Source organism: Pyrgilauda ruficollis, unplaced genomic scaffold (assembly GCF_017590135.1).
Source record: "Pyrgilauda ruficollis isolate IOZ18807 unplaced genomic scaffold, ASM1759013v1 scaffold50, whole genome shotgun sequence".
NCBI lineage: Eukaryota > Metazoa > Chordata > Aves > Passeriformes > Passeridae > Pyrgilauda > Pyrgilauda ruficollis.
The window spans coordinates 7,201,700-7,215,111 of NW_024526600.1; the positions used below are offsets into that span (position 1 = coordinate 7,201,700).

The following is a 13,412-nucleotide window of genomic DNA, read 5'->3' on the forward strand; positions in this document are numbered from 1 at the left end:
GGTAATTAGAGAAGATGCTATGGATGTTTCATTGAGTGATAAAGTAACCAAATTACAAAAAAAAAAATTAGTTTATATGCAGTGTTTTTGCTGATAATTTCCTCAGCTGAGGGTGGAAAGAAAGAAATCCAGGTCTAGTGTGTAACTCTGAGCTGAGCAGTTTTATTCGGTTTTGACCTCCAGGTGGCAACCACGCCAAGCCTTGTGACTAGCAGTGCAGCTACAACCCTGACTGTCAACCCCGTGCTCCCTCTGGCCAGTCCTGCTGTCACCAGTCTGTCAGTCACAGGTAAGGGCTGATCTCTGCTGCCACCACATCAACCCCTACCGTTTGTCCCTTTTGAATTCTTAAGAGAGTCATTCACTATTGGTCACTGGTATCCCAGGACATTCTTGTCATCGTTCCTTGTTGCTGCACTAAGAAGCTTCAGTTTTTGTGATCACTGAGTTGACTTTTCCAGGAATAAAATCACAGGTGGTGCCGAAACAAAATATACTGTATTTTATTGCTGGCTTCTGGAGCTCCTCAGCCCCACATTGGGAAGTGTCATTTCATTTTTTCATTTGAACTCTTGGTGCTTTTTGGTACTACAGAAATGTGTGCTTGTACCCCTTTCAGCTGGACATGCAGTTGGGATCAGGTGGGCAGGAGTTTCTGTTGTCTGGCATCCGTGTTTTGTACTGATCTGACCAGACCCATTCTTCCAGGCACAACAGAAACCACCTCCAACAACACGGCAACAGTGATTTCAACAGCACCTCCAGCTTCTTCAGCAGTGACATCACCCTCCCCGAGCCCTTCCCCTTCTGCCTCAGCCTCCACTTCAGAGGCCTCCAGTGCCAGTGAGACCAGCACAACACAGACAACCTCCACTCCCTTGTCCTCCCCTCTCGGGACCAGCCAGGTGATGGTAACGGCATCAGGGTTGCAAACGGCGGCAGCGGCCGCGTTACAAGGAGCTGCACAGTTGCCTGCAAATGCAAGTCTTGCTGCCATGGCTGCTGCAGCAGGGCTAAACCCAGGCTTGATGGCATCCTCGCAGTTTGCAGCTGGGTAAGGATCAATTTTGCACACCCTTTTAGGTGAGGTGACAGAAGAGTGAAGGAAAATTTTTGGGATAAATTGCTTTTATGTATCGCTGTCATTTGTCTGAGATTCTGAAGGTTTACTCATAGATGGCAATGGACCATTCCCATCACAGTACACGAATACTGTGCTCATTTTAAAGGTGAAAAAGCTGTGTTGCGGTGATGTTGTTGTGTGATAAATCATTCATCCCACTGCAGAGCTTGACTTAAAAACTGCAACTTACCACTGAACCACAGAATCTGTCCTATTAATTGTAAAATGGAGAGATAGCCTAGACCCACTTCACACCTCTGTATTCATTTCTCCATCATGAGCAAGAAGTTCTCAAAGATGCAAAATCATGTATTGTTGAAGTTATAGTTTAAGAAGTTTTGCTCAGACAGATGTTTCTTTAATTCCTCTTGATTTACATATTTCTTATCTGCCTTTGGGACAGGATGATAGTTCTCTAACAATTAACAGTTTTTCCAAAATACTTTACGAGAATATTTTACACCAACAGTCAATGCAAGTCATGTATTTACAGTGCTTGTACTTTGGGCATGTCATGAAACCCTCATGGAGTTAAAAGTAAAATAACCCATAAATAGCCCTTGATCTCTGGTCTTTCCTCCCTCCTTGCCCTTCCCCCTTTTTTTAAAAATATGATGGTGTGCCTTAAAACAGTGACAACCTTTTCTTAAAAGTAACACTCTTTCTTTTCCACTTCTTCCATGATCTTGCTGCAGAGGTGCCTTACTCAGTCTCAATCCAGGGACATTAGGTGGTGCTCTCAGCCCGGCCCTGATGAGCAACAGTACACTGGCAACTATTCAAGGTCAGTAGTGTTCCTTTTAATGCATCTCCGTCACACAACTTCAGTTTATGAGCTCTGATTTTGTCTACCAGAGAGCACTGGCTCCTCAGCACTAAGCATAAATTGTGTAGGAGTAAAGGCTTAAAAAAATTAAATGTGCAAATACATTTTGTGGGTCACAGAGATAAGAGCAGGTGCAACTTCAGATAGGGAATCAGAGCCGTATATGATTTAAAGGAGGCATTTAAGATACTGAATATAATCTGGAATTTGTTTTGTTGTCCTTGCCTCATTGGCCTGTATCTTTAGCAGGTTAGAGATTTGCTTTTTATAGCACTTCTATAGTCTGCTTGAGCAGACTTGCACCATTCTGAGGTCTCTAGGAAGGGCAGTTCTGAGCAAATCTTGGTCCTGAATTCATCTTCATGTGTATTAGAAAAGATCCTGCAACAAACATCCTACCTCCTAAAATCCTTATGTAGAACTTGAAATACATAAATCCACATTCGGAAGAGTAGGTATTTATTTGTTTTGGAAGTAGCACAAAGCCATAAGTTACCACTGGCTTCAGCAAGACTTGTTCTGGGTTCATAGTTTGCCACCTGTAAAAACTGGGTGGTACAAGTATCTAAAGAGCTAGGTAAAACCTGTGAGTTCAAATATCCTCTAAACTAGCTGAACAAATCTTGTTCCTAGGTTGCAAGAAAGAACCATTTCATAAAGTGTCACAGATAAATTTAGGAGATCATAATCTAAGGCAGACTGAACGCTGTAGACCCGTGAGAGTAAGTTGTAACAGTGGTTGGTTATGTGTCAACATTTAAAATGTTACGCTCAAGGTTACGTGACCTTCTCCATCTTGTGATAGCTGTCATTTCACATGAACCCTCATCTCAGCCCTTCCCAGTGCAAGTTGCCTGGATGCACAGGCTCTCTGTGGCAGAAAACATAGAGCAGTATTGTGCTAAAAGAGCTGAAGAAAGGCACAGTGGAATTAGTTTAACAGCAAATGAAAGATGTGTTTTAGTGTCTGCAAGATCTTGTCTGATGGTTATTTGGAAAAAACCCAAGCAAGCGATTTAGAGGGCACACATATCAGAGAAAGGCAAATGCAGAGACCCCTTGCTTTTAGGCACATTTTGCATTGTTGCTTACTGCTAATGTTATCTCCTCCCTGCTCAACTTTCCATATTTTTAGCTCTTGCATCCGGTGGCTCTCTTCCAATAACATCACTGGATGCAACTGGAAACTTGGTGTTTGCCAATGCTGGAGGTACCCCTAACATCGTCACTGCCCCTCTGTTCCTGAACCCTCAGAACCTTTCTCTGCTCACCAGCAACCCAGTTAGCTTGGTCTCTGCAGCTGCAGCCTCCGCAGGGGCCTCTGGACCAGTCGCCAGCCTTCACGCCACCTCCACCTCAGCCGAGTCCATCCAGAACTCTCTCCTCACAGTGGCCTCTGCCAGCGGGGCCACGTCCACCACCACTACTGCCTCCAAGGCACAGTGAGCCGGGCTGGGCTCTGCTCCAGCAGCCTGGGTCACTGTGCGCTGGGATCGGCTGCCAGCCCGGTCGATGAACTGAAAATGCCGTGGGCATCCTCTCGCCGTGTTGCTGGGGACAAGAGAGAGAGAGAGAAAGAGAGAGAGAGAGAGAGAGAAGGAAAAAATATTTAAAAAAACGAAACAAAAAAAAATCCAAAAAAAAAAAAGGAGAAAAAAAAAAAACAAAAGCAAAACAGGAAGGATTTAAAGCTGGGACAGACATTTGCCTAATTTTATAATAAACACTGTCTTTTCAGGATCGCTTCATGGATCGGAGAACTTTCTAACCAAAAATGTAAAAAAAAAAAAAAAACCACAAAAAAACTAAAAACCGCAAAAACACAAAAAAAGTGAAAGGACTACTTATCATTTCCAGCAGTCACAATGACAAGTTAAGGTGGGTTATCAGTTCAAACATAGGAAGGGGATTTCTTGGTTTTTTTGGTCTAAATATCTTTCTTTTTTAATTATCATTTTATAGGTCTGTTGTACAGGCCATTATGTCATACAAGGTGTTTATAATCGTATCAATCATGTTGGGGGTTCCTTTCTTAACTGGTACAATTTAGGCAGGCCTGTATTACTGGTGTATCTCTATTATTATTATTATGATTATTATTATTATTATTTTTATATATATAGTTTGGACGCGTTTGTCTTTTGCTCCTGGATTATTTTCAGCGAGCTCCCACACCATGGGGGGAGGGTGGGGGGGTGGAGAGGAAGAATGGAGCACAAATAGACTTTCTATCCTAATCTTCTGGAAATGTTCTGAACAGTTTCCTCATCCTTGAATTTGTCTAATGCCTACTTGTAGGGGTCAGAAGAATTTACGTTCATCATTTGTGCAGGAAGCTCAGTGCAGCAGCAGAGATCATTGTGTGCAAACTTCCAGGCTGGTCTCTGCTTTGTAAGCAGAGGTAGGAATTTGCTCCAAACTGCCATTCTTCTCCTCTCAAATATTTAGACAAAACAGCCAAAGTCTGCTCTTAGCTTTGTGTGCTTGGTTCCTTTTACTTCACAGAGAGCAGGATGTGACCTCCCGAGTGTGGATTGTGTGACAATACTGATGGCTCTTCTGTTCCAGTGATTTCATTTTGCTGTGCAAAAGCACACACAAATATTTAAAAAACATCATGACCCAGGCTAATTGGCAGCATGTAAAGCAGCATCTAGAGTCCTAGATACCCTCTAGGTGAGTTGGTACCGGATCAGAAGGTCACATTCTCCCCATTCATAGCAATATTCCTTTTCTGATGCTTCCAACACTATTTAGAAGAGCTTCCTAGTAAAAAAAAAAAGTGCTTCTGGCTGCAAAAGACAGAAGCCAGGACTATGGGAACAGAAGGTGCCATTGTTAATGCCAACACAGCAGAGCCACTCTGGGGCTTTGCACACGCCGGGCTGATGGCGCGTGGTCTCTGCGCTGCGGGGCCGCTCGCAGCGGGAGCGCGGCAATCGGCCTCTGGCCTGGCACTGCAACTCACTTTTTAAGGTTGATTCTGATCTGTGGAGCAAAGGATATTTTTGTGGATGAGGAAGGAGTAACGAACTGTACAGAAGTTAGACCCGTATATTCTTAAATATACAATCCAGTATCTGAACCAAAAAAGAAAAAAGATTTTTAAAGAGAGAAGACTGGATCACTGCAATGCAGTTCACGTTAAACTTTCCATTCCTGATGGATTTAAAGGTTTCTGCCATGTGTAAAAAACTAAATTACTTTTAGCTAGTGAGGGTATTAGAAGAGTCCCTTTCCCACCCACCCCTTTTTCTTTTGTCACCAGAGTGTCCTAAAATAATGAGCTGATGCAGCTATGTTCGTTTTGTTGGTGATTCAGGGGGATCCTGGAGCTTCTCATCCAAGATCCAGAAGGCAGCAGCTTTAAACTCTACACATGCTTTGGTTTGTGGCCTGAGCATGTGGGAGTTGTGTTTGCACTCAAGTGGCAGAACCCCTTATCTCTCCCCCCACCACCATGGTTTTGCTCTGTTCATCTCTAACTCTCCACCTTCCTGTTTTACTGATATTTAAACCAATTACCCCTAAAACTTCAAAACTAGTGAACTGCAAGCAGGGAAACTAACAAATGTCCGTCCACCGTTTCTTATGTGTTTTTGATTTTTTTATGTTTTATTTTTTTAAAACTAAGCTTGAACCAAAGTCAATTTCTAGCAAGCTGCTGTACTAATGGACTAGTTTGTGTAAGTGCAGTTCAGATGCAGAGAGGCGATAGATGCTACTGACAATTTCTTTTTCATTTGTCTTTTGTTTTTATTAATTTTATATAAAAGTTGCTGCTTGTTTTTAATCTTTTTTTTTTTTTTTGGTTGGTAATTTGTGTTATCCTTGGGGCAGACTCTTAACTTGATTTTAATTTGTTTTCTTTTATTTGATGTGTAAATAGAATGGCAATGTCAGAGGATTGTTAATCCAAGAGGTCTCACCTTTATCCCCCCAGTATGGATGAATCTCTGTATTTTTGATATGTCTCTAGGTCTTCAGGCTGTGCAGGAGACTTTTAGGGCTATGAATAATACTGCAAAAATGGCAGTGGCCCACAGTAAAAGCTTCAGAGCAGCAACAGGTACAGCTGGGTGAGCTTCAGGGAGGTAGGGAAAAAGTAGAAGAGAAGATGCTGGTACCCACTGTGCTGGTCTGGAGGCCACAGCACGGTCTGTAGTTTCTACCAAAGGAATGCAAGTCCTTGGACTTGTTTTGGGTGAAGTAAGAGGATGGGGAAAACCGCAGCTGTAGCGTTTGTTCCTGACTCTGAAAGTCCCTGCTTACTTTCACGCCTGTGCAAAAGTACAATTTATCAGGAAGCTTTTTTTGGTAGGGGAGGGACCACTGGGCTCGTCTCTGGTGGATCCCCTCCTCCCCAAGGGTTTTGTGGTGGGGTGGGGGGCGTGGTCCTTGCAGATATCTAGGAAACACAAAGAAAGGTGGGCCTTAAATCAGTGGAAAATCCTCTCTCCACAGTTCCAGGAGACTGTGCCATTAGCTGTCTGAATGAGTTTTCATGTCCCATTCTTGCTGGTTTGTGGTTGGGAGAGGGTCTTGTTGAGTACATATCTGGAACACTAATGCAGCTTGGATGGTTTATTTATTATAAAAATCTGCTTTTTTTCCTGACTACCTTTGCATTGGTCACATGGCTTTGGTGTGAGCACCTTATACCCCTTTCTTTACCCTCCTCTTCTCTACCCCATCACCCTGTCTGGGGCCCAGATTCCAGGGAATTTCTTAGCGAGTTTTTTTCTGAGAGAAACTGGAAACTCAGCGTAGCCACATATCCAAAAAAGCTTGTTTTTTTTTTTTTCTTTTGCAGAAACTGACATAATACTCAAACAGCACATATCCCATAGCATCCATTGCCAGTGTGCTCTGATTCATTGTCCCCTAAAACATCCCTGTGAGTGACTGACTGACTGTTGTTCCTGGAGCCTACCTTTCGTCCCTATCAGTGTTTTTCCTCGTGGATGCTGGCTACCTCCAGTGTTTAGGTGAAAGACAGAAATCAGACTGGCAGTGGGTGTACATCTGCCAAGTTAGAGTGCATGTACTCCTTCAGAGAATGAAAACAATATGAGATCATGTACCAGAATTTAGCAGAAGTTTCTTTTTTAAATCATCGTCATGCTGGCAGCAGAAATTGATGCATCTGGAAAGAAACAATAACAATTGTGTACAGACCCAGTAAATATGATCACAGGAAGTTTGGTGGTGTGTTAGAAAAGGATAATAGCATCTCTTTTTCAGACTTCCATGTCTCTGTATTTAAAAGTAGCCACATATCCAAAAAAGCTTGGTTTTTTTTTTTTTTTTTTTGCAGAAACTGACATAATACTCAAACAGCACATATCCCATAGCATCCATTGCCAGTGTGCTCTGATTCATTGTCCCCTAAAACATCCCTGTGAGTGACTGACTGACTGTTGTTCCTGGAGCCTACCTTTCGTCCCTATCAGTGTTTTTCCTCGTGGATGCTGGCTACCTCCAGTGTTTAGGTGAAAGACAGAAATCAGACTGGCAGTGGGTGTACATCTGCCAAGTTAGAGTGCATGTACTCCTTCAGAGAATGAAAACAATATGAGATCATGTACCAGAATTTAGCAGAAGTTTCTTTTTTAAATCATCGTCATGCTGGCAGCAGAAATTGATGCATCTGGAAAGAAACAATAACAATTGTGTACAGACCCAGTAAATATGATCACAGGAAGTTTGGTGGTGTGTTAGAAAAGGATAATAGCATCTCTTTTTCAGACTTCCATGTCTCTGTATTTAAAGGTGAGAGGGTTGCTTTTCATAGTTGCAAGCATGTCACAGTACCTAGGCAAGAAAAGATAAGGTGAAAAGCTCTCCCTGCAGACAGGGGTAGTTCAAAAAGCAAGAGATTTCCAGGAACACAAACACAGATATGCCCGGAAGGTCAAAAACAATTTAGAGAATGGCTTCAGGAGTTGGTCTTGTACCTTGGTGATGACATTTTTTTCTGATCTTAAGAAAAACATGCTTTGCTTTAGCACACTTTGGCTTTAGCACACTTGGTCTCCTTAGAACCCACTCTCCACAGTCACCATGGAAGGATTCACAAACAGCCCAAAGAAAGTACACACAGGTGTGGCTGCTTACAATTGTTGCATCTGCTTAGATTTCCTACAGAGCATTTATTTTGTTTCTTGTGTTGCTCTACAACACCTGTTAGTTGAAGTACGTTTTTATCAATCACTGTGAGGTGTGGATGTGACATCTCTTAGAAGTGTGACCTAATGTTCAAATGCCACCTCTGTAAGCCTCACACGGGGTGCTTTGACACATTTCTGCAGTAGAGTTAGTGAAGGACACAGGAGAGTTAATTCCTTAACTCTGTGCACATTCCTGCAAAGCAGCGTTCCTTAAAATGGGAATTCCCTCTTTTTTTGTTGTTGTTGCAAATGGAGCAGCACAACCATTACAGCTGGAGCCATACCACAGATACTAAACCAAAGCAACATCTAATTTACCTTAAATATTAAGTCGTATTTTCTTAGCTAAAGAAATATATAAAGATACAAAATTATCTTAAAGAGGCAGGTAGCTTCTCATGGTCATTAGAGTGTTTTAGGACAGATAAAATAATGCATGGTCCAAACTTTCAATGATTCTTGGTTTTAAACTGGAAGTTGAAAATGTAGATGTTTTTATTGCCACATTAACTTTACAGAGAGTCACTATTCCCTATTCCTGTTCTGCCTGAAATGCTTAAATGCTGTTTCTCCACACCCTGTACCCCAGCAGGGCCTGTCTGTCCCTGTTGGATGTTGCCTAGGGTGGAGTATTACCAAAGGAATAAGCTGGCCTGCTGCTCCCCACTGCATTTATGGTTGTCAGTTCTCACACAGCCAACTCAAATCCCTTTCTATTTTTGCAACCAGGACATCTGCCCTCTCCCTCCCAAACTACTATAGCAATATGGAATTCAAGATACCTACCTTGCACATGTCTTGCCCTTCTCACTCATTAAATCTCTTGTTGCTGCTTGTGAGTTTCTCTCTTCTTTCCAGAGGGGAGTCCCCTAAAATACATTGAAGATATTTGACAGGGAAGATTTTGTCAAGAGGTTGTTGGCTCACAATTCACAGTTTCTTAAGATGCTCATATCTTTGTCTCCACGATGTGAGTGGTACCTGGTTCCCTCTGTGCCAGTGCAAGCAGTTTCAGTGCTTTTGGAACGATGAAAAGCAATTCCTCTATTTGCATATCTTCACACATGGACACAGTAATGCACGGAAAAAACCTTGATTTTTTTCAGCTTATCTGTCTGCATTTGATCTGTCTGCCACTTCTCCCAGGATACTCCTAGTGGGGACATGCTCTGAATTTTTACCCCTGTTGGGATGCTGTTAGGAGGGTGTTAGTGAGATTGCACTGAAATTACAAATAGTTTAACTGTGGGAGAAGAGGCATCTTTTACTCACGTAGGCAAATAAGGTCAGCATGTAGAACGTATCAGGTACTTCTTTTCTGACCAAATTCCTGAACATGGAGCAGCTACTGAGCTTTGTCTTGGGGCTGCTTTTAGGTCCATCAGTGATGCCCTGCTAAGAACCGTCCATAACTGGAATAATCTGGGCCCCCTTTCTCCCTTCCTGTCTCTGTCCCTCTGCCTCTTTCCCTCCTTGCTCCTTCCCCGTCTTCCCTCAGCGAAAGGTAGCACCATACAGCTCTGAGAACAATACTTGTGGGTAGCAGCTGGCTTCTGGCACCTTCATAAAATACCTCAGCATAGCTTAGCATTGTCGCAGAACTGGTTTTAAACTGAAAAAATCAGAAGAGAAAAGCAAACTTTATAAATAGTGGAGATAATTCTAGCTGTAGAGTTTAGTTGAACTGATGGTTTATTATGATTGATAAACATGATTATGCTGTATGTATTTGAGATCCTGTTTATAGGTTACAACTTTATAGGGTCGGGTGGGGGTGGGTGGATGTTGGGGGCAGAGAAGGGGGTTTGACTGTGTTAGAAGGAAAATGTTTGCTCATAAATTTTTTTCCTTGTATCTGTCTTGCCAAAGGAAACATTTTGTCGCTCCTGGGTTTGGGATTGTTGTTTGGTTGGTTTATCTGTGGTCTAATCTGCAGCACAGCACGTGGTGGCATGCAGGTTACTGATGGGGTTGCTGTTCAGGGTCCTTTCGAGTGTGCGCACACTTCCCTCCCTCTTGGCCTTTCCTTGCCCCTCGCTGGGATCTGAAGATGAGGCAACAAATATCGAGGAGGCTCGAGGGAGAGATGGCTGTACTGGGCTAGGATCGACCTCGGGGCTGTAAATCCGTTTCAGTTGAGTTGAGTTGCTCCAGAGCTGAACTGGGTCCGCTGTGTTTAACTCCAGGGAGGGACAAGAATGGTTGTCGCATCTTAATCTATCTGGGAGAGCAAAAGTGAAACAGGTTCCTTTTATCCCCCTTGTCTTGTTACTGAATGTAGGGCTTGTAGTGCTTGATAATAGGTGGAAAACTTTTTAAACACTTCCTTTTCTAATAGCAATGCTAATCCTGTCTAGACCAAAAACTATGAAAGAAAAAACCAAACAGAGAGGTGAAAGCTAACCTACTCCTAACACCTGGCTGGTCTGCCTGAAAGGGTTGAAATACTGTGAGACGGCTGTGGGAGAGGAGCTTTGAGGTGTTGTTGGCGAGGGACCAGGTCGTTCTCCTGGCCGATGTCTCGGTGTTGCGGTGGCAGTAGCAGAGGAGCGAGTGGTTCTTGCCTTGGGGGGTGTTGCAGCCAGCTCCGTGTGGGCTCCAAGGCTCCCTGCCCGTTTCCCCCGAGGCTGCTGGAGCGGGGGAAGAGGGCAGGGTGTGCGTGGGTGGGTGTGTGTGCGAGTGCGTGTGAGCGCCAGCCGGCGCCGGCTGCGTGCGGGAGCGAGAGCTGGGTTTCTAAAGGAGCTCGACTCCACTGGGGAGGCAGAATTCCCAGTGGCCTCGTAGGGAACCAAAGGCACTGATAAGATGTCAGCTCTGCTGTTCTCAGAGCGGGTAAGAGGAAAAGCTGGGTGGGGGTTTTTTGAGCTTTGGGTCAGTGTCCCTTCCTCTAAGGACCTCATCTCTTGCGGGTACTCCCACCTTTTCTGCATGGAGTTGCATCGGCTCTGTGAAGACAAACGGTGTCTGGGGTTTGCCCAGTGCTGCAGGTCTTAGGCTGATGTTGGGATACAGTCAGGGAAAACTGTTTCTTTCCTTCAGATGTGGAAGCAGTGTAGTCCAAGGTCAGAGTCTGTTCAGCAGCTTCTGCAGATGGTCTTTCTCTTAAGGGAGGGACCTTGAAGACTCCTTTCTTTGCTCCCCAAAGTAGCCTTGTACATGTTCATGTGTCGTGCTATTGGGCTGAGCTGTTTTATCAGTGAACTTGGTGAGCTCTTGTGAAGAAAGGGAGGGAGGAAGGGGGAGAGCGGGTTGTCCAGCTACTCTTCCTCCGGACACCAATCGGGTTGCAGAACTTCACTGAAAGCTTTACTAATAGAATTGTTGTTCTGACATTATGTAAAAGTGGTATTAATATTGTGTGACTTTTCAAAGAGCTAGTTAGATTTATAGATAGGTAATAGGGATATTGAAGAAATGACTTCTCAAAGAAAAGAGCACTTGGAACAAAAGAAGTGGAAAACAAGGTGTGCTTTATGGAAAACAAATCTGAGGAAGGAAATGAAACAGCTTGTGGGAGGCGAGGGAAGATGATACCTTTGGCGTTCCTTAGTGCTGCTGAGGCTCAGCCCCAGAACTGGAACATACCCCCTCTGCCTTATTTCATCTCTCTACCAAACAGGACATTGTCTAGTAGCTCATACCAAAATGCTGATCTGTCTTAAAAAACTGTGTCGGTCTGCTGGGGAATATTCTCCGGCAGAGCTTTACATAATACCGTAAGATACTTAATTTATCACGTTAGCTTCCCCTTCCCTCCCAAAATTGTCTTATCTGTTGTAGGCCCCACTTCAGGATTCACACTGCCTTTGGGGAATTCTGTGGCAGCAGCTACAGAGGCCCTTTTCCCTGAATGTCCTAACTTCGTGTGCGTTCCAAGCCGGCACGTTGCGGTGCTATAAAACCCTGCAATTATTTAACAGTAGGAATCCTAAGCCCTTAGGGAATGGCATGCCAAGGGGCAACTCGTGGAGATCGCACAACCCCCTTGAGAAACGATTTGGGAACAAGAGCACCCGTGACAGTGTCCTGAGAACAAGGCAGTTGAGACAAAACCTTTAGTTCTTCCCCCATTCACTCTCCACGTGTCGGCCTCTGTGACCCTGGTGCTCCCTGCGCCTGAGCGAGTCCGAGGGGAAAACGCAAAGAGAAAGACTTGGAGCTCAGGGCCGCTGGCCGCGAGTTCCCGGGAAGCCGGGCTGCGCCTCCCCGCAGCGCGGGGAAGGGAAGGCAGCGCTGCGGGGCCGCTCGGGGAGGGCTGGAGCAGCACCGGCCCCGTGCGCCCAGGGCCCGGGCAGGAGCTCCTTCGTCCCCGCCAGTGCCGTTGTTCCATTTCCTTCCTCTGTGGTAGTATCTAAGGCTAGGTGTGAGTAGGTGTGGGGTGTTTATCCGCCACAGGTACAGGAGCTGTCGTATACCTCATTTCTAACTCGTAACTGAGTAACTTGCTTTAACTTTCTCCAAACCCCACAGAGTTGCCAAGTCTGCCCTCCCTCCTTTGATTAACACTGAACTCTGGCCTATAGCACCCCGTGACCTGCAACCTGGGGAGTGACCCCCTAACGCCTCTGAATGTCGCTGCTTAAAAGCTACTGCAAAGTGAGGGCAAATTGCAATCTTATCTTATTTCCTTTGGTTACAAGGGGTCCTCTTGATTAGTCTGTGAATATCCACCCCCTCCCCTCCACTCTCCATGGAAAAGGTCCACCCACGCTGCCTTTTCCCATCCCAGAGCCACGCTGAGCTCCAGGGCCTGGAGGCACTCTCAGCCCAGTGCTGCATACATGCTACTCACTTTTAACATGACCAAAAAAACAAAAAAAACAAAAAAAAAAAGGAAAAAAAATAGAAATCTCCAAATACTTAATTTTCTTCTTTATTATTTGACAATCCTGTATCCCTTCCCCACTCCCCAACTGGCCAGAAGCTGCATCCTTAACCCGGTCCATCTTTATTTGAATGTAGTTCCCCTACCCCCATGGGAAAGAGAAGCTTTGTCAGGTCACGGTGGCTGCTATAAGTCGGGAGGGGGCGGTTTCTTTGTTTTGTTTTGTTCTTTTAAAATTTCCAGCCAAAACCAAAGATTTCCTAATGATTGTATAAACTCAAAACAAACAAACAAACCAAAGACAAAGGGCGTCTTCAGCACCAAGCCCACCTGTGAGGCCGGGGCTGGCCGGGCCGGGGTCGCTGCCGGCCTGGGGGCCAGCCCGGGGCTCCAGAACTCCCCGGGCAGCAACTCCCGGCCCAGGGTGAAATCTGGGGCACAGGCGCTGGGAAGGGAGCCGGGGCTTCG

General features: G+C 44.8%; 1 protein-coding gene across 12 annotated transcripts in view; it reads left to right on the forward strand.

The window, feature by feature from the left end:
• POU2F1 (POU class 2 homeobox 1) overlaps positions 1-13,412 on the forward strand; it is a 113,263-nt gene that overhangs the window by 97,871 nt on the left and 1,980 nt on the right. For 9 of the 12 annotated variants that reach the window (XM_041480181.1, XM_041480182.1, XM_041480188.1 and 6 more), the window contains 4 exons: positions 184-289; positions 709-1,054; positions 1,819-1,907; positions 3,085-3,526. In XM_041480181.1, coding sequence (XP_041336115.1) covers positions 184-289; positions 709-1,054; positions 1,819-1,907; positions 3,085-3,395 — 852 coding nt within the window. In that variant the 3' untranslated portion in view covers positions 3,396-3,526. Of the gene's footprint in view, positions 1-183; positions 290-708; positions 1,055-1,818; positions 1,908-3,084; positions 3,527-3,687; positions 7,194-13,412 lie in introns of those variants that run through there. The other 3 variants (XR_005956196.1, XR_005956197.1, XM_041480189.1) reach the window with 2 other exon arrangements.